The 19,058-nt window shown below is 43.3% G+C and overlaps 1 protein-coding gene and 1 long non-coding RNA gene across 10 annotated transcripts in view; both read right to left on the bottom strand.

The window, feature by feature from the left end:
* Positions 1-19,058, bottom strand: part of LEKR1 (leucine, glutamate and lysine rich 1) — a 51,175-nt gene that overhangs the window by 13,316 nt on the left and 18,801 nt on the right. For all 9 annotated transcript variants that reach the window (XM_068692677.1, XM_068692672.1, XM_068692673.1 and 6 more), the window contains one exon: positions 16,500-16,685. In XM_068692677.1, coding sequence (XP_068548778.1) covers positions 16,500-16,685 — 186 coding nt within the window. The remainder of the gene's footprint in view (positions 1-16,499; positions 16,686-19,058) is intronic.
* On the bottom strand, positions 9,314-11,887 carry LOC137861364 (uncharacterized). Its single transcript, XR_011099562.1, has 2 exons — positions 11,774-11,887; positions 9,314-11,151 (listed from the first exon to the last, which is right to left on the bottom strand). It is a non-coding gene; the product is annotated as an uncharacterized lncRNA (long non-coding RNA).

Genomic DNA, 19,058 nt, shown 5'->3' with positions numbered 1-19,058 from the left:
CACAACAGAAAAGGCAACTTTTGAACAGATTGGAAAGAACAGTTTTCATGAGAAAACTTAAAAAGCGTATTTAATCATCCTGTATATCTTAGATCAGCATCACACAGATAAATAGCACGTATAGATACCCCCCCACAGAACTACACATGCAGTAAGAAAGCAACAGCGTGCCATGGGAACAGACAACTGGAGGGAAGGTCTAAAATTATTCACTCCCAGTCATTGTTTTTTCTTATGTTTGCAATGCAGCTGTAGGAATTTCCTTCCTTCTCCAGTGTATTAACCCATAAAACGTTAACAGAACCAAATATGGAAAAATGGCACATGGTCGTGGAATTTCTCCTGCCCCAGATTTGGAAATCCAAGAGTCCATAATGATACGCTGTTTCTTAGAAACAAAAAATAAATGGTGTTCTTGAGATTATGTGAGCAATTCATGTCTGGAAGTACGGGTGGAAGCTCTGAGTGAAAGCTCAGTGCTACTGAAGAAGTGAAAAATGACAATAAGGTCATTTCTCGCAAGACTCTTAAAAAAGGCACGTAGAAAGCAAAGCTTCCTGTGGTAGCAGGTATGATAACAGCAGTATCATCTGCACTTAGGTGATTTTCAGCTTCTGTGCAGCAGGCGAGGACAGGGGCGCAGCAGCATCGGGCTCTGCCCCATGCACTCACCCCTCTTCCTCAGGGTGCAGCAGTGGCAGAGAGGGGAGGGAGGTCTTCAGAGGTCTCTGGTGCAACATTTCGGTACAACAAGTACCTTATGTCTTTCTCTGTATAGGACAGATTTTCATCTGAAATATTTTAGTTCAAAGTTGTAGAAAGAATAATATGAAGCTGGGGCATCTGCAACCAGTACTTTTTTTTTTTTTTTTTTTCATGGAAGAGATCTGCAAGCACTCTACACCTGATATTATTTACAGAGAAGAAAAAACATTTTAAACTTACTGATAATTTGGATTAAGCGAATTGAGACAACAATATTACTACTAAGAACCCTTATAATTACCAAAAAAAAAATCATTTAAAAAAAAAACAGAATTCAAAGCTTATGACCACTTCTCTAAATATTGTTGCAATGTCTAGCTGACAAATACGAAACACATTCCTTATGTTTGAGTAGAGCAAATGTTTGCTGGTTTTTAATATAGACATTACTGATCACAGATATTTACAAATCCCTTGCACAGAATCATCCAAGACACAGAAACTTTTCTGGAAATCAGGGCTTCCTAGAAATATCTAAGTTATTTACATTATTGGCTTTCCAACAATTTCTGGCATCTGTTGTTCAAGTGATGTATTTGAGAGGATTTGGAGCCGGGAACGGCGCTGATGGACCACGTCCAGGTGAATCATCACCACCCCACCTCCTTGGCAGTCCTCCGAAAACTGCCAGCAGAGCAGAGGACCTTTCAGTACCCTGCGGACACGGGAGGTCTCCCTCGCTCAGCAAGGCATGCTCAGGTACACAGTTTGCTATGAGGTACTGCCAACCTTCACATTTCCCTCAAACTCCATACAATGCAATTTTTTTCACATTTTATAAAATATGTAAATGAGAATTTATTTGTATTAATGCTTCAGTGACTACAGAGTACATTAGGCTTTCGGAAGCCCCCAGGAGCAAAAGGAACAGCTAGGTACAGCTCCACCTGAGAACACCACGCCTTGGCACTTCGACTAAAAAGAAACCCATGGAGACGAACTCTCCTCACGACATAGGAAGGAGACATTTCTAGCTTTGTGGTGAGGCCTGTTTTCCCACGACATTCTTGAAAAGAAGCGAAAAACGGGAAGGTCTGGCAGCAGTTACACTAAGCCTCACACATACATCAGGCTAAGGTCTGGCAGCAGTTAAAACTCCATTTGTGCTCCATCCCGCGGCCTCCTCACCCCCACGGCCTGCTCCCTGCCGCTTCTCCAGAAGAGCAGAGCAGTTCTGTGCGGGCACAGCACCGAGAGCAGCAAGGACCTGCACGGTTCTGCTTCTGTGGGCATAAAGTTGACTGGGGGGAGGCCAAAGCCTCTCAGGATACTGCATGAACACGTCCCAAAGCAGTGCTCTGAGCAGCAGCCGACGCAGAGCATGTTCGCACCATAAAACACAGCGCGGCGCGGCAGCAGCCCGGCTGGGAGAGCTCGAGGCGAGGAAGGAACAGTCGGTCGCCTCTTTGAAGAGGCATTCCTCACGCAGCTCTTCGCCGGCCCCCCTGCTTGGTGGCAGTAATCCTATTTAACAGCACACGCAACCCTGCTCAAACCATTCAGCTGAAACCCAGTTCAATGCTTTTTCATCCGCACTCCGCAGCCATCCTCACCATGCTATAGCTGCATGTTTTTGTGTTAAGCAATCGGTGGCTTTGCAGGCATTAGGAAGGAATTTTGATGAAAAAAAAAAATCATATTGTTTCAGACACTACAGTTTCTCGGTATTCCACATCGCATCACTTTTAGGTGGGTTATGACCAAGGATGAGCACTCAGCAATAAGAAGCAGCTGAAGGCTGTTGACCTGGACTCCTGGCAGGAAGATATGGAGGCTGGTACCTCCTCTTTTCCTGCTTACACTAGGGGACAGCTGATGGAAGGCTTCTGAAGCTCTTCCATGGAGCTGCTCTCAACACTGCCCCAAGTATGATGGTACGGGTGCAGGGCCATGACAAATGGCAGGGACAGCATAGCTGCTTGTCAGAAACACGGAGCCAGTGGTTTATAATCTCCCAGTGTCCTCTCACTGTTTCAGTTTTCTGGCAGGCCAACCACATTCTCCCTCAGTTCCCAGCCACCGAGCATCCAAGCTTGCTGTCGAACAGCACCCCTAGAGATGAATCTCCAACATACTGCTATTCAGAAACTGTGTTTGTGTGACAGTGCTCTTGCCAAAACTTCCTCTCAGCTGTTTTAAAAACGTCTATGACAAACCCCCCATTGTAATCAGCCATGCAAGTCATGCAGTCGCTGAGTTATAACCCAAGTTCTGCTGTCTGCACCAAGAACTGCACAACGGGCCCCGGGCCAGGCCGCGACATGTCGGCTCCCCCCTGGCACCGTGGCCTTCTGCAAGGGTAGGAAGTCATGGCCAAGCACACGAAGGACAGATTAAACCACCAGCAGCTACTTTCGTTTACTTCATTTTCTTCAACTGGGCATTCTGTTGTAATGTATTGTTCTGTACACTTCTCCAAAGCTACATAATTCAACTTTAATTTCCTGTCAGTCATCCCGACGTTGGCTTAAGAAGCAAATGGCTCTGGATGCCTACAGAAAAAGGGGAAACTTTGGCTTCAAACACCAAGCAGATGTTAGACAGAACATGTGGGAATGATCTAAAATTCACAACAACAAACTCTGCTGCAATGTGACTGCTTTATTAAAACAGATTAAGTAAAGATCGAATTATTGTAGATCAACAACACAGAAAGGAGAAAGCCCTTTGCCTTTCTTTGCATGGGGGTGGCTGCTACAGAGCAGCTTTTCATAAACATCTGATCTTGATGATTATTTTTTTTTTTAATTCTGTGATTATAGAACATTTTGAGCAATTATAAACAACTGTTTTTTGTGTGTGTTTTTCCCCTCCTCTTCCTAGATGTGAGAGTATGGACACAAGTCGAGAAAAAAGGAAAAGGATAATGGTTATTTTGGTTCTGGTACTTTGGGTGGTCTTTCAGCTCTGTTTCTTCTTGTACTCAATTTGTTTAGAGAAGTTTTCATAATGACTGAGCATTGGACGGGAGTTTCTCATGAGGGAATAAATGGATTCAATTATACAGCTGGTTTCTGCAAGTCTTCTCTAGAGAGAGTTCCCACCAAAGTCAACAGGAGCTGTTAGTAGAAAGTCTGAGGGACCAGACCCACACCCACAGGGACTATGGAACACAGACTTCTACCGAGTTTGAAGGACACAGGAAAACTGAGGAAACTAACATGGGGAATGGTAACACAAATGGAAACTTCAGCTGAAAACTTACTGAATAAAGAAAACACTATAATTCAAATACTTCTGTAAAAGCATTCTCTAGTAAGGAAAATAAAGCTTATTGTAAAACACAGAACAAAAAGCATTCCTGCGTTGTAGTATTGATACTCGTTTTAACATTTTAAGTAGCATCACATTTTGAAGAATCTTCAGTCCAAATACATCTCAGTATTGTTTGTGTTTAACATTATCTATCCTTGTGATTCACGTTACATCTTACCACAGACACCAATCTTAGTTCCAGAGTAATTTTTCACAGCATCAAAAGCAGTTTGGTGTTGTGAATTCTTAGGTGTATACTAGCCACCTTCCAGACACCAGCCAGCATACTCCAGAAGACAGCTTTTACTGGCTAGTAGGTGAAACCTTAGAAAATAGTTTGATTGTTCTTACTGTCATTAGTCCCTCCTTTTAAAGAACTGTTAGCGTTTGTTTTGTTCCTTTTTTTTTTTTTTTAAACTATTCATTATGGGAGGGGAAAAAAGATTCAGAAATTCAGTGTAGCAAGTCTTTTGACCAAGACACGACCTCACTGTATTTATCAGAGAAAAACTAACCTTTTAACAAAACTTTACTCTTTTCTATGAACATTTCTTTCAAAAATGTAATAATTAGAGACCTTCTTAGTTGACTAGATGCCTATTTCATGAAATAACAGAGCAAGGAAGGTTCTCTGGGGCCCATCCTTGAGGCCAGCTGTGGCTCTTGAACCTTTTTGTTCTCTGGCGGCAGAGGTTTTGAGTCAACAGTAGCCTTTCGGGCAGCATGTGCAGCCAGCCCTGCCTTCAAGCAGGTAAAAAAGGTGGATGAGAGGAGAGGGCGCCTCACCTCCACCTCTGCATTTCAGCAGTATCATATTCTCCATGAGGGGAGGCTCTGCTGTGATACAGACAGAGACCAAGGAGGCACAGCATGGAAGATGCACAAAGAAAAGGCACCTTGAAGAACCACAGCTGGTCGCTGTTTCCTCCTGTTCAGGCAAATTCCAAGACATACAGTCCACAGTTCAGAACACAGAGCATGGAGTCTGCCTAGAAATGGGTTTAAGAAATTTAGCCACCCAGTTTGCGTCCTTTCCAATGGCACAGTGTTCAGTGAAGGTCCCAGTTTCTGGTTTGCAAATAGCAACAATTAGTAAAGTCTTCAGAGAAAAAAAAAAAAAAAAGGAAAGGAAGAAAGAAAAAGACAACAAGACAACCACCCATTGTGAACTACACCCACGTTGGGTAAGCAGCCACTCTGGAAGCCATCAATTTTCCGGCTAATTTGTAACAGATTCACAATGATATCAGTTCAGAAGCATGCATGATGAAGCTATGTAATTTTCTACTTTTCCTGCAAATCTTGCTAAAAAAAAATATAATCCAAGATACTTTCTGAAAGCTTTGGTTTCATCTAAATAAAAGCTCAGTGCCTTCTGCACATGTGAGAAAAGGAAGACTACCTGCCAGTAATGCAGTTTCTGGAGAGGCCCCCGGGCACCACACAAACCCATTGCTGTAGACACGCAGACCCCAGGGACGGCTGGAGCCCCTTCTGCCGTAGCAGCACCAGCTCAGCTCAGGGGCTGGCGGGCAGAAACTCACAGCTCAGCTCTACCTCAGTGCTGGTCACGGTATGAATGTACCCCGCACCGCCAAGTCTCTGGTCTAAAATGACTGTGCCTACCTCAGAATAAATGCATGCCTACGAAGTTTTTCTGCCCCCTGTTTCAGAAATACAGCCCCTTTCCCACTGCCCGTCCGGGAACAGACAAGTTGTACCAAAACGAGCGCGACTGCCGCTTTTCACCACATCACTGCACTACAGTACATAAAAACAGCACAGGGAAAAAGTAGTTTTGTTTTCCCTTCATCTAAGCTTGCTTTGGGGAAGAAACTGGCAAGATATTTTGGTTTAAAGACAACAAGCTCTGACTCATTATACTGGTCACCGATGAGAAAGACCTGCTGGGGCAGCCCCCTTCACGCTCCCTGAGAAGCGGAAAGGCTGTGTAGGCTGCACATGCTGCCCTCGAGTCCTGCTGACCAGAAATACCCACACACGTACCAGCAGCGAGCTGCAGGTATCGCAGATTGAAGCATTTTTGTTCTTACCAAGCCTCACCATGTTCTCAGCGTGACTCAGCCAGGCTCAGCCTGGGAGGGACCTCTGGAGGCTGCTGGTGCGGCCTGCTGCTGACAAAGCCAGCAGAGATGGCCTGAGGGTTTATCCAGCCAGGTCTTGCCGAGCTCTGGGGATGGAAGCTCCCCCAGCCCCTGGCAGCCTCTGCCCGTGCTGTGCTCTGCTGACAAAGCTGCTCCTGACGCCCAGCCTGAAGCCCCAGGCTGCAGCCGATGTCCCTTGCCGTGCCGTACGCCCCTTCCTATGCTCCTACCTCCCCTTTGGGCACTTACAGACAAGCCCAGCTCTCCCCACGATACCAGGATATGGCTTCCTTTGTCTGATTAATCTAATTTTACGACTAATCTGTTTCAGAGACTTGGCCCAAATCCTCCTGAATGCAAGTACTCCGTGAGCCACTCCCTGGCTGTCTGAGACCAAGATAATATTTGTTGTGCTGGGGACTGACTGAAACCTCCCCGAGGGTGCTGGCCGTGAGAAATGTCCCTCATCGGGAGCAGCGAGCAGCAGTTCAGCTGTCGGGCACGGATGGGTGGAACAAGAGCTCAAGAGCAGGAGCCTCAATATTGTCCTAAGAGAACTGGGGAGAAAGGGAGCAGGGCACGTGCTGCTCGGTGACATTACAGAGACCGGCAGGAAGAGACAGCGAGGAACTGTCTGGGAACGGAGAAAGTGGTTGAGACTGGAGGTGGCTGGAGCCCAGCCCCTGCCGCTGAATTCCTCCAGTGTGCAGGTTTTCTTCAGCGACAAACAGAATCACACCGAACTGCCTGAATTAATCACACGGTCTGCTCCCTGTAGCAACCTATTAGGCCCCGAATACTGGCTGATCACTTGTGTCAGAAAGGGTTTAATACTTACTTTTTCTTAGAATATAAATGGTACAGCAAATTAGGATGTACACTTTACAGATATCTTAAGTGCATTTATTTACTACACATAGTAGAGAAGCTGTGAGTTAAATATGAAATACATACATGAAAAATTACTGTCAGACCAATTCACCTCACTTTATATTTTTTAAGGAAAACAAAGAAGAGAACTAAATACCCAAAGTCCTTGCCTGCACAGTACAGAACTATTTGCTTTTATTTATAGTATTTCATGTACTATGTTCTCTAAAAAAAAATATTTTTTTTGTATGGACAATAAAGTACTTTGCCTGACAGGTTCACAAGCACAAGCCTGTCTGGAAAGAGCAGAGGGACAGGCTCCAGCCCTGTAGATTGACATCCCTTCTGGAGGCCTGACCAGTGCCACCAGGAAGGCTCTAAATCATTAAAAGCTGCCAGGAACGGGGAGGATGTGCCAGAAGAGGAGTGCCTGGTTCTTATCTGCCTACGCATATGTTCCTGACCGCTGCCAGGAGTGGGCTTTCTGGACATCTGATCTGAACTAGCACATCAGCTCTTTCATGTTCCCGTATAAAACGAGCATAAAGAAAGCAAGAGAAGGGACCAGAGTCTCATTTTTTCACTGTACAAATATAGCATCGCTCAGTGCCCTGAAAAGAACAAACCACAAAGGCAATGGTAGTCTTTTCCAAGGCCTTATGATGTGCTTATTTCCAGAGACAATGCTATCTCAACACGCCCTGCTCCCTCTCCGTCCCGCTCCACAGGACACATTAACCAGTGTCACATCAGACACGCTTCTGGAGGCAGACACTGCCTAGATGGTATTTGCTGAACGTCTCAAAGGATTCGCCCCTTAACCCCGAGTTTCTGCATACATTCCTGCCCTTTCATACCCGAGGTAATTGGGTGCAAGTCAGAATTGTTCCCACAGACCTTCTCCTATGTCTCAAAACTGAGCCTAGACACTGAGTTCCTTACCTAGTGGCTAAGAGAACTGAAGGTAAGAAGAGTTCTGACAGTAATTCCTTGGAGATGGATTTTTGTCAGTGCTTAGGCCACGCAGATGAAACAAAATGCGATCAATAGATTTCCTTCAACGAGGGCTCCTGCTTTTCCTGAAGCAGGAGTGAAGAGCGGCCCTTCTTCTGTAAGGAAACCATGTTCCAGCACATCACGATCCAGACACCTCGCTGGAGAGCAGAGGACGCTGTTCCTTCCATCACAGTCATGTATTTCCTCTTCCATTTCAAAAGACTGCTGAAAAGCACTAATGAGCCATTGCTTGGTCTAACCCGCTTGTCACAGCCTGTTCAAACGCCAAACTGCATTCCCCAGCTCCGGCCCTTCAAATTCTTAGTATCGCAGCTGGAATTAATAGAAAAATATTTCAACAGTACTTGTGGCATGAATAGGGGATACTTGAACTGCAGCCTACCTAGAACTACAGGAAACTATTCTCTCTTTGGATTTTCAAAGCAGTCTTTAAAGTGCTGTTGGAGACACTTCATGTACATGAAAATACCGCTCCTCCTTTCCACGAGGAGTGTTAACATTCCCCACTTAAACTTCCCTGCTACTCCTACAGCTGCCTGCATTTTTCTATCATCTCTCATTAGTCTTATTATGTCAGCAGACCACTGCTAAGTTTATATTTAGTAACTTAAATAGACTATCAAGCAGTAGCATCAAAAGCCTTAAGAGACAGATTTCATGTGCACAGCCAGCAATTTAAATCCATACAGAGGTAAATCTGCAACTATAAATGGGTTATGCAATGGCTTTGTGAAGAAAAAATATTCTCTATCTGTGATTAAGTGAAGGAAAGGATTTGGCTGGCAATAAAAATGACAGCAGGGATACTAGCTCCTATCTTTTAGGAGCATGTGCTATTGCAGCTCCTCCACTGCTCCTAAGCCCAGGAATATAGACAATGACACTATCACATGGCATTATCTTTTTTTTTTCTTTATTTTTTTTCAGTCTATTTGATTAGACAATTATTCACCAGACTTTGCCCTTAGCTGAGAATTCTTCAAGTCCCGTCATCTCTAGCTAACCAGATGATGCATCACGACTCTGAAAAGTGGAATGAGATCAGCAATCGAATCACCTCTTCAGCACAATATAACTCATGAAGGTAATTTTCATAAAGTCACGAGAAGCAGGAGAACCAAGAAGAAATAGTAGAAACTAAGGTTTAGTTTCAGCTCTTGCAAATGACTGCTATCATACGAAACATGCAATAATTTACAATTTGCCAAAAATATACAAAACAAGAATCCTCATAATGTTGGTTGTAGAAAGGAAAACCCTTTCAAAACACATAATATATCCAGGTTGTTTGTGGTTTTGCGTGTTTTGTTTGTTTGTTTGGAGCACAGAACTACTTCAGTACTAAACCAAAAAGGGATATTAGCTTCAGTAGTTTGTGGGAGAAAAAAAAAAAGAAAAAGAGAAAAAGAAAACCAAAAGCCATGGACCCTCTAAATCAGGCTGATCTCATACACACTGACTACGTGGTGTAAACCTACTAACTGGAACTGATTTTCACTAAGATCAACTGAGACAATAAAAATGTGTTGTTTGTTCCTACTAGTTTATTTTAATACAATGGTAAGATAGCATTGTATTTTATTTTTGATTCATGAATAAAATCACGCTTTCTATTTCAAAAGGAAAGAGAAACAGATTTTTATCATCGCCGAGTCATCCAGCTTTATTACCCCTATCCAGTAATGTGCTCTGTATAGACAGACCTCTTCAACTGCGTATGGATTTGTGGGTTACTGAGCAATTCAGAAAGTGTGGAAGAAAAATGCCTGAGCTCACAGTCTTTTTGCCTTGAAAAGTCCTACATATCCACATTTTATTGCTTATTAATAACTGATTTATTATTAAGTAACTAATATATTTTGTTACTATTAAAAATTAAAAATAATGCCTCACGTAACACATTGACATGCTTAGCTGGGATCTTAGCTCATTAATACTTTTCAGTATGAATTATTCCACATATGACATTGTATTTATGTTTTTCTCCAGAAAACGCCTGCTATTTCAAGTTTGTATCATACACAGTTTGAAAACGAAACCTGACATAGGCAAAATAAGTAAATAGTGAGTCAAACAGCACAGCAATACGAGCAGCGGTCACGGTGACCCTCTTGCTCAAGTGTTATGCTGCTGAGATGCTGGAGAATCCGTAGTCGCACTAACTGCTGAGATAACTTTAAAGTGAACCCAGTGTGTACCCTTCTTTTGTTAGCCCCTCTTCTCTAGAAACACACTCAAAAAGAGAGTGAGCAGGAGAGATCACACAATAGTGCACTTTCCAGGCTGCTTGGGAGAAGCAGTACCTCTGCACAGCACTAAGTTTTCAAGGTTCTTTATATACACAGACAAGCAGCTTCTGAAATATTCTTCTGAAGTAGGAAAGAAGAAAAAAACAAGCAGTTGCTTTATTTTTATCACAAAAATTTGGATGGCAGCTCTTGGTTCTGTCTCCTATCAATGTTAACAGTGGAAAAGTTTTAATGAAGATGTAAACATGGATAGAGCTTTTTCAAAATATTCTAACATTTCAGGCTTTTTCTTTCAAGCGTTATGTCTTTACTTTCACTGGTGTTACACCCAAGTGAGAAATGCCAACTTAGTTCAATAAATCCCAGTTTGTCTCTCATCAAAACCAGGAATCTCCAGCAGCCTATAATAAGAGTCGACTTCCACGAGCAGTGTAACTGCGGAGAGATTAATCATAAATGTCCTCCCCGCATTAACTTGGAGAAGGGGTCTGGATGAAAGGAATCTTTTTCTCTTTTTGTGGGGAGGAGCTCAGGGAGAGTTAGCGGTAAGTTTACATTCTGCCCCGAGACGCGGTACCCACCGCCTGGGCGGCTGATTGATATCTCTACTCTGCAATTTCCTACAGAGGGCAACAAGCTTTTTTGAAGATACCCAAATCTGGTTAATAAAGCTTGGAAGAAAGTTCTGTGAGCTCTCCTTATTCCCAGAGGCACCCAGAGGCAGGATGGAAGACATAAAGGCCAAAGGAGGCACGCTCACAAGGTCGCATAGGTGGTAGCAATTACAGTCGCTGCCAGCCAGCCATCAGACGGGGATTCAGCTCCATCATTACAGAAACCACAACGTGCAGCTCCTCAGATGATAAATACGGAGTATGAAACTCAAAAACCTAGAAACAAAATCCACCGGCAGTGCCAATACAGGTATAAAGCTACGGGATTTACGGGGACAGAGTAAAAATTTTAATCAGAAGCAGACAAAGGGGGCATATTACATCAGAAATTTCACTTGACAGAACGTGATCAGCTCCCGGTGATGGGCTGCAGGTGGAAGGGAGCCGTGTGTCCGGGTGGAGAAGGGGCTGGCTTGCAGCCCTGCTGCTGTTGGCATCTCGGATCTGCTCCAGCGAAACCCCAGCCCCCAGCAAAAGCCTGCTCTGCGTGTTCCCCTCCCTGCTGCCCTCCCTCCCGCGGCTCACTGGCAATAGAGGAACAGAAACTAAAATCTGAAGTCTCAGTGAAGTGCGTGGGGGCTGTTACTCAGCTGAGGATACACAATGCAACAGAACATGTCAGCCGTGAGGTTCAGCTGGAGCGAGGCCAGAGGGGAAAAAGGAAAAGCTCTTTCACTTTTCCCCCTGTACCTGCTGCGTTAAACCACACAGCATCTGGTAGCTGCCTCCTCGCTGCACGACACGAAGCCTGGGGAAGCAGCCCCTCAGCTGCTCAGCACGTCCTGCTGACAGCACCCTCCTCCCAGGCAGCACGGCTATCCTACTCAGATCAACTTACTTCTGTTAGGACATGGCTCCAGTTTCCTTCTGTGAACTGGGGATGTCCGGGGATGACTCAGGAGAGCAGGGCAGCAGACTGCAGGTCTCAAACCGAAAGGGAAATGGCTCTGACCATGCTGCCATCTAGGATGCACGCACGATACGCACAAACCCTGCATTAGTGACTGTGGCGAGTGCTTAAGATGAACAAAAAATTAATACCAGATGGCTTTTTCATGCTTTATAACTACACGTTACCAAACAGTCACTCAGGATATAGCAGTATACTGTTTTCTTGCTGCAAGATCCAAGAATCCAGCTACTCGAGACCTGCATCTCCCTGCTCAGTGTGTGCTCCCTGGCTTACTGACGGGACAGTTCCCTGGGCTCCCCATCACGACACCCCAACCTCTTCACTCCTGCTCCTCGCTGGTCTCCATCGCATCCCTCCTTGCTTTCAGTCCCGCTGCCCAGCACCACAGTGACATGCAACACGTGGGAAAGAATCGCTCAGCCCGGTCTTCTGGGGCCAGAACACCAGAGTTTGGCCACCACAGAAATAAATAGATATTTAATGCTGTCAGAGGCTTAGACATCAGTTCAACATGGCCCTCTGCGTCAAGAATACCGTCAAACCCCCCAGCTCAAAGTCCTTTCTCAAGGAACTGAAGGTCCAAGGGTTCTTCAACAAAGTTTTTGCATAGTAAGACTGAAACATAAAATCCAATGACATTTCCACCCATCTTACCCTTGTGAAAGCTATGATCATTTTGTGCAACGACTATTCAAAAATCATTGATTAGTTAAGTTTGGTAATACTCCAAGCAACTGAAAACAATGATCTTTTATTAGGAATTGTTGAGCAATCTTGGTAGACTTATACAACAATATTTAAAAAAAAAATCCACAGAGTACAATAGGGCCTCTAGAACAGAAACTTCTTTGTAAGCTTAAAGATCATTTTTTTTCAGCACAAGTAGAGGTGCCCTGTGTGAGCCAGTCTGAACCTGCTCGTGATGTGGCATAGATATCCTACAGTTAACGTACGATGTTATGCATATTAAAGACAAAAAGCTAGAACAGAACCATAACTGCTTGGTGTGACGTTTTGGTGCAGTGTACTAACATAAGGAACTAACTTCAGATTTCCGAGAGTATGGGTCATAAAGCCATGCAAGTATCACAAAAATATATTACACGCTGGTTAACCTAAAAGAAGTTGACTGTGAACAACTTCCTCTCATTTTCTAACACAAGAATAAGGTGACTCTCCATGGAGTTAAAATGTGGGAAAACTAAGCAAGAAAATGTATTTCTCCAGTGCATGTAAACAACCAGTGGAACTCTTTATTTACAGGAACCCGTGAAGTACACAGCTTTACAAAACTGAAAGGGGAACTCTAATGATAACCCTGGGTAATTGTCATACCAGAGTAAATGTGACGATATGCCTTATGTAAAGATATTAAGCCACATATTTCAAAGCTTAACAGATTGTCTTATTAGATTCAATGAGCTCCTAGATCAGGATGAGACACGTAAGGATGACAGATTATCTCATAACTGCTGCTGTAGAGTTCCTGTACCTTCCTTTGAACCACGCCGTTTTCAGTGGCAAGGACAGGACGATGAATTAAACGGGCTTTAGACTTCCTCCAGCAGCAGCGAGTGCCGACACTGCAGCTCCCAAGAATGCATGTGTACTACCGAGCTCTCACACACAGCCACTTCACTCAGCAACGTGTGAGATTATCTGAGATAGATTGAATGTGGCACCTTACAAAAGGCAAGATCTTCAGTCCTGAGCAATGTAAGCAGGAGCGTTCTCAGTGCTTACCCTGAGGAAGGAACTACAATGGGCTGCACGGCTCCAGTGGCAATTTAACTCGTGCCGCCCACGAGTTTCTTATTTTGTACAGAGAATTAAAAGGCATTTTAACACAAGTGGAATGTCAAAGTGCACTTGAGAAGGAGCTATTTCTGCACTGAGATTATTTTATTTCAACTAATTTTTGCACCTGAAAAACGCATGTCGAACGTAATTATGTTTTCCTCAAGGCAGTCAGTTCGCACACCCACTCAGGTTTCTAGAGAAAGACAAGTAATAAACGGTCTGTAACTGCTTTACGAGGTACCGTTATTTGTGCTTATTTATACAAAGTTAGGGGATAAGTTATTCCTAAAAAGGAAGTGAAAATAAGTTTGGTGGTTATATTGAACGCAGAAGAAAGTCAGGTATTAGGGCAAAACAAGCCTTCTGTATCCACTGCTACTTAGAAAACACAACAATGTGACCAAAACATGACCCTACTCCATCAGGCAGCAACCAGGGACCAAAGCAGTGGTGCCCAGACTCTGTACAGAGTACTGGGGCCAACCACCCTCAAGCTGGCTTGTAAATAACTGCAATTTCTCAGCACTTCAGTAGAACACCCAGACTGCTGTACTAATGCACGTCAGGACGTTTTCCTTACATGGCACAAGACCACACTAAGGACCAAACAAACCTTCCATCCACGCTACCCTTTTAGTAGAGAAAGAAAAGCTTTAATCAACTTAATAAATCACTGCTGTGAGTCTTATTGCAGGATCTGCAACTCTGGTGCTATTTTTGAGCCAGTCACCTTGGCTATCTTTTCAGTGATACTGCCTGCTCGAGCAATTTCCAGTACTGCGAGAGCCTCTGAGCTCAATCTCTGCGGTTTCTTCAGAATATATATGGACAGAAAAACATATTAAGAAAAAAAAAAAAAAGGAAGAAGAAAAAAAAAAGGAATTCTGAAGTATACAACTTCCAAGTTTTAGACTGTGGTTTTGTAATAGTCAAACCTGGCAGCTAGACATGTACACAGATTATTTTGATAAAACATAAATCTCTTAATGGAGAAGAAACACACTTGTCTCTTCTATAGAAATGAATGCATTTTGAGCATTTTTTTCTAAATAGTTTCAAGTAGAACATAAGCAGTCACAGGCGACCTTACGCTCTTGGGGCAAGCAACTTGATTCGGTAAACCTATGTAACTACTTAAAGCCTTCAATTCTATCTTTTTAAGTGATGTTATCTTGAACTTATTTCGGGTTTTGGTTTATTTATTTTTTTAAACCCAAGCACTTATCTCAGACACATAATATTATATATATATATATGCGTGTGTACAGATAATATCGGTTACTTTTCTTGAGAAAAACAACACAGCAGTTACCATTTATGCACTCCCAGTATTTTATTTCATGCTTTCTTCAAATCTCACCTAGTGATTTTACACATAAGCCAAAAAAAAAGGTACACATTTTCTGAGATGTGTTCACTGTGTTCAAGATTCTCCTGAAAAATGAAATTGAAATAAAATTGATGCCTTTCTTCCAACCTAATTAAATCTTCAGAATGAGCTGCTGTGACTAATTACTGACAATTAAACACTTTTAAGGCAGCCCTCCCCCCAGATCCTGCCTGCCTGCCAGAGTTTACTCTGAAGAGAGGATTAAGAAACAGGATGTAGCTCTGATCAGACAATGAGCCTACCAGAAAACGTCACGGACAAGATCCTGAGACACTGGATCACTATGTTCACTTCCGTAGCTCCCCCAAAAAAACAGACAAAACAGCACACTGTGAACAGTCCACAGAGAAGAAGCTTCTCAGAGCCAAGTCTAACTGATTGTGTACTCATTTGAAGTCAGTTCTGTGAATAAATACCACAAAAAAAGGAAGATATATAAAAGTTATTTCTTGTGTGGATGGTGCCTGGAGAAGGCTGTAAAGTTATCTGCTCACATCTGCTCAGATATCTGCTCATATCTGGCATTCAGATCTGAAGCTTTCCTATCAGTATTGTTATCCAGTGACAGAAATGAAGCCTGCCCTCAGCAATCTGGCTTGCTAACTCATTGGGTGATGAGTCCTCCACAGTCACTGCGCTCTTCCCCTCTTCAGTTTCACGTTTGATATTATCACTGCTATTGAAGGATCAGTGAAATTCCTTTATCATGACTAGCACCGAGAGCTACTGCTTTAGATTTGAAATTACATACTGTGCATAAGGCAGCGAGGTAATTACAGTGCCAATTTGATGACTCAAAGCCATGTGTGGAACAGCACAACCTCTATATGTTCTCAATGTCTTAAAATGTCTCTGAGCCAGCACCACGAACACAATCCTGATCTATAAAGACAACAGATTCAAAAGATACTAACATAAATACACAAGAATCTTCTTGTAATGAGTCATTGTCTCAACAAAGCCCACAAGATGCTGTAATTCCGAGTGCTACCACTTCTCTTACAGTTTTCAAGAGGACCCTCCATTCTTGAGACAAACTATCAAGGGCAAATCATTAGGCAGATTCAAGTTCAACAGATCTAGGAGAAAAGAGACTAGCTTAGGCTAACATTCATCAGTTCTGATGCTGATAGATCAGCTTGGCCTTCCCAATCAAAGTGAGAGCACCTCCCTGATGTTTTACATATTGACAGGTAACAGCATAACAGTATTCCCACCATCTGCATTATTTTCCTCCCTTCCTTAATTTTATTTCTTATTCAAAACTACCTTGTGTTTCCAACAGGGTAACAGGCTTCAGACTGACATGCTGTCTTCCTGGCCGTGCACCATCCAAGCTTTATCAGGGCCTGAGTTCTGCTGTTGAGCGCACTCACAGTAACAGCCAGAACTTAAACACATTAAATATTTTTGCATTTCATTTTATTTGGAAATTTGATTGGAAAATCAAAATTCTCTTACCTAATGTTTCCTTTTGTAGTTCACGGCACCTGCTTTGTAGCTCGTTCCCTTGCTGAAGAGAAGTTTGAAGCTGTTGAGTTTTCAGCTCCACCGTGTCAGCCACCAGCGTCAGATGTTTCACCTTTTCCTGAAGACTCTCATTCTCTCTCTGGGATTTTGCTAACCTCTGATTCAATTTGGGTATTTCTGAGGAGAAAAAAATCATATAGCCTGCTGTCAAATTTACTTTCTTCATTAAAAAGCAACTCGCCTGAATTAAGACCTCGGGATTTCAGTAACCCTAGTTTGGGCAGGGGTCAGTGTAAGCCACCGACATAAGGAACATTCCTGCTGAGAGCAGAGGGCCAAAGAAAGCACCCTGTGCAACAAATCTTCACATGGGTAACCTGTGCTGAGCCAAACAGATATGACTGGCAAGCATACAAATTTTATTCTAAGCAATAATACATATTTCCTCTAAGATCATAATATCAAATTAGAATATATATATTCCAAATGAAATAACCACGGGTGACAAATACTTGAACCCAGACTTTATCTTGAGGAGAGACACAAAACATTGCTGGCATACAAAAACATTTGCAAGTTCGTTTTGAAATTAATTTGAGAAGATATCTCAAAGGGGTTAGCTTCTGCTAAAGCTCAGTGTGAAACTTTAGGTTCAGAAGATGTTTGGGCATGTGTATTACAAATTATGTTCTCCTTTCTGCTGTTAAAGCAATCCATTACACTAAAGGCAGTTTTTTTCACTCTAGCTTTCATCAGCCCTTCAACTTGGAAAAGCAGCAGTCCCCTGGGAGCTTCCCAGGTAGTTTTCACTGCAAGGTATGTAAGGAAATTGGGGTGGGAATAGTGGATCTCTTACATTTTTGCAATGTTTCCTGACCTTAGCTTAGCTCGATGAGTGCCCTTTAACATTTCCCATAGTTGCAATTCTTTCCTATGCCCTCTCCAACTACAGACCTAAACGTTCAGTTGTCCAAAGAACTTATATCACTTTTTTTTATATTAGTGATGACAATTCTCGTTAGATGAAGCCTAATTATACCATTACATCAGCTGTTACGTATTTTTATATTGCCCAGGTGCAAAATTTAAATTACATTTTCATTATCTACTATCTTGTCTAAGTGCTTGACACTTACATTGACTTACTGTTAGACTAAATGATGTAAATTCCCAAAGATTTTAACTTCTTATACCTCTTCCTATTTGCCACTAATTAACCAAAGCTAAATAATTTACACACACAAGTGATTTATAACTTGTTGTGTATTTTTCAAACTAACTAAGGAAACTGGTTGAGGAATAAGGAGTAGCACTTTATGCAACATTTTTCTTCTGCAAATCCGATGTAGAAAAGCTTTGAAAATCTTGGTGCAAATAACAGTAAAGTAAAAGAAAAAGATGCTTTGCAATGTTATGAAACTCCTTGAACCTGAAACTGTCTGCAGAAAGGCATGTACATGCTCTCCTGATTAACTAGAAAGAACACAGAGAACACAGGAAGAGAGGAATTCGTAGGAACACACGATACTTTCTGTGCTCAGCCTAATTAGGAGATGAAGTCATGAATCAAAATGCAAGATACTGGTGCTGACATTTAACCCGATTGTTGGCACAGCAGCTGAGCGCCACAGGGCGACCTTCCCACCACAGCCTGAGCACCCCGAGCACTCTGTAGGGCCGAGGGGATGCCCCAGGGGATGCAGCCCCCTCGGCACAGCTGCCCCGCTCACTTCTTCCTTGTGTGAGAAAAGCAAACGCTGAACACATTAAAAACAACCTCTAATCTCACAGGAGGAATCGGCAACTGGGGAGCTCTTATTTAAAATGGTGCTGCCTATTTTCTGAGACACTCCGTGTGTGTAGGTGTCACCTAAGCTATGCATTTACAACAGGGTGCAGCCAGTTTCACCAGCACAGAGATTTGGGAGATGCACATTGCCCACTGTGCCCTCACAGTCCTTCTCACAAGGACAGAAAGGGTGATGTCAGCTCACCTGCTCCTTTGCCTACCTTAAAACCCTGACAAAACTAAGCCCCAGACCAAATACTGGTTTATCAGCTAATACAGAACACACTGAAAAACTGTAGGGACAGGAGCACGTATATGGAAATTATGTCCAAAGACCATTAAAGCTGCAAAAGCCAACACATGGCCTTTTGGGATGCTCTGGATGGTGCAGTCTGTCATTACACTACTGCATAATTTTTTCAGCAAAACTTAGCCGAGGCAGAGCAAAAACGGTTTTCAAGGATAAATCTGAGCTCTCAAGTCCAACCGCCAGCCCGAGGGCTGGGTACGACCTTCCTGAGCAAGCCACCAGTTGTGACTTGCTCCCAGCTTCTCTCCTCCTGAAGGCTGCCCTTGTCTGAGCAGGAAGCAGGCTGTGGGCCAACCGAATTATTCTCAGCCCATGGGCTGCTCCGTGCCCCTTTCAATTCCAAAGTCCCCTCGGATAAAGAGCGGTATTTGGGGATTAGATGCTGTTATTTGGGCACAGCAGGAGGCAGGCGGTAGGTGCCAGGTGCAGGTTTGTTCGCTGCGGTGGCCCC

The sequence above is a fragment of the Anas acuta genome, chromosome 9 (genome assembly GCF_963932015.1).
Source record: "Anas acuta chromosome 9, bAnaAcu1.1, whole genome shotgun sequence".
NCBI lineage: Eukaryota > Metazoa > Chordata > Aves > Anseriformes > Anatidae > Anas > Anas acuta.
This window is presented reverse-complemented; position numbering and strand designations above follow the sequence as displayed.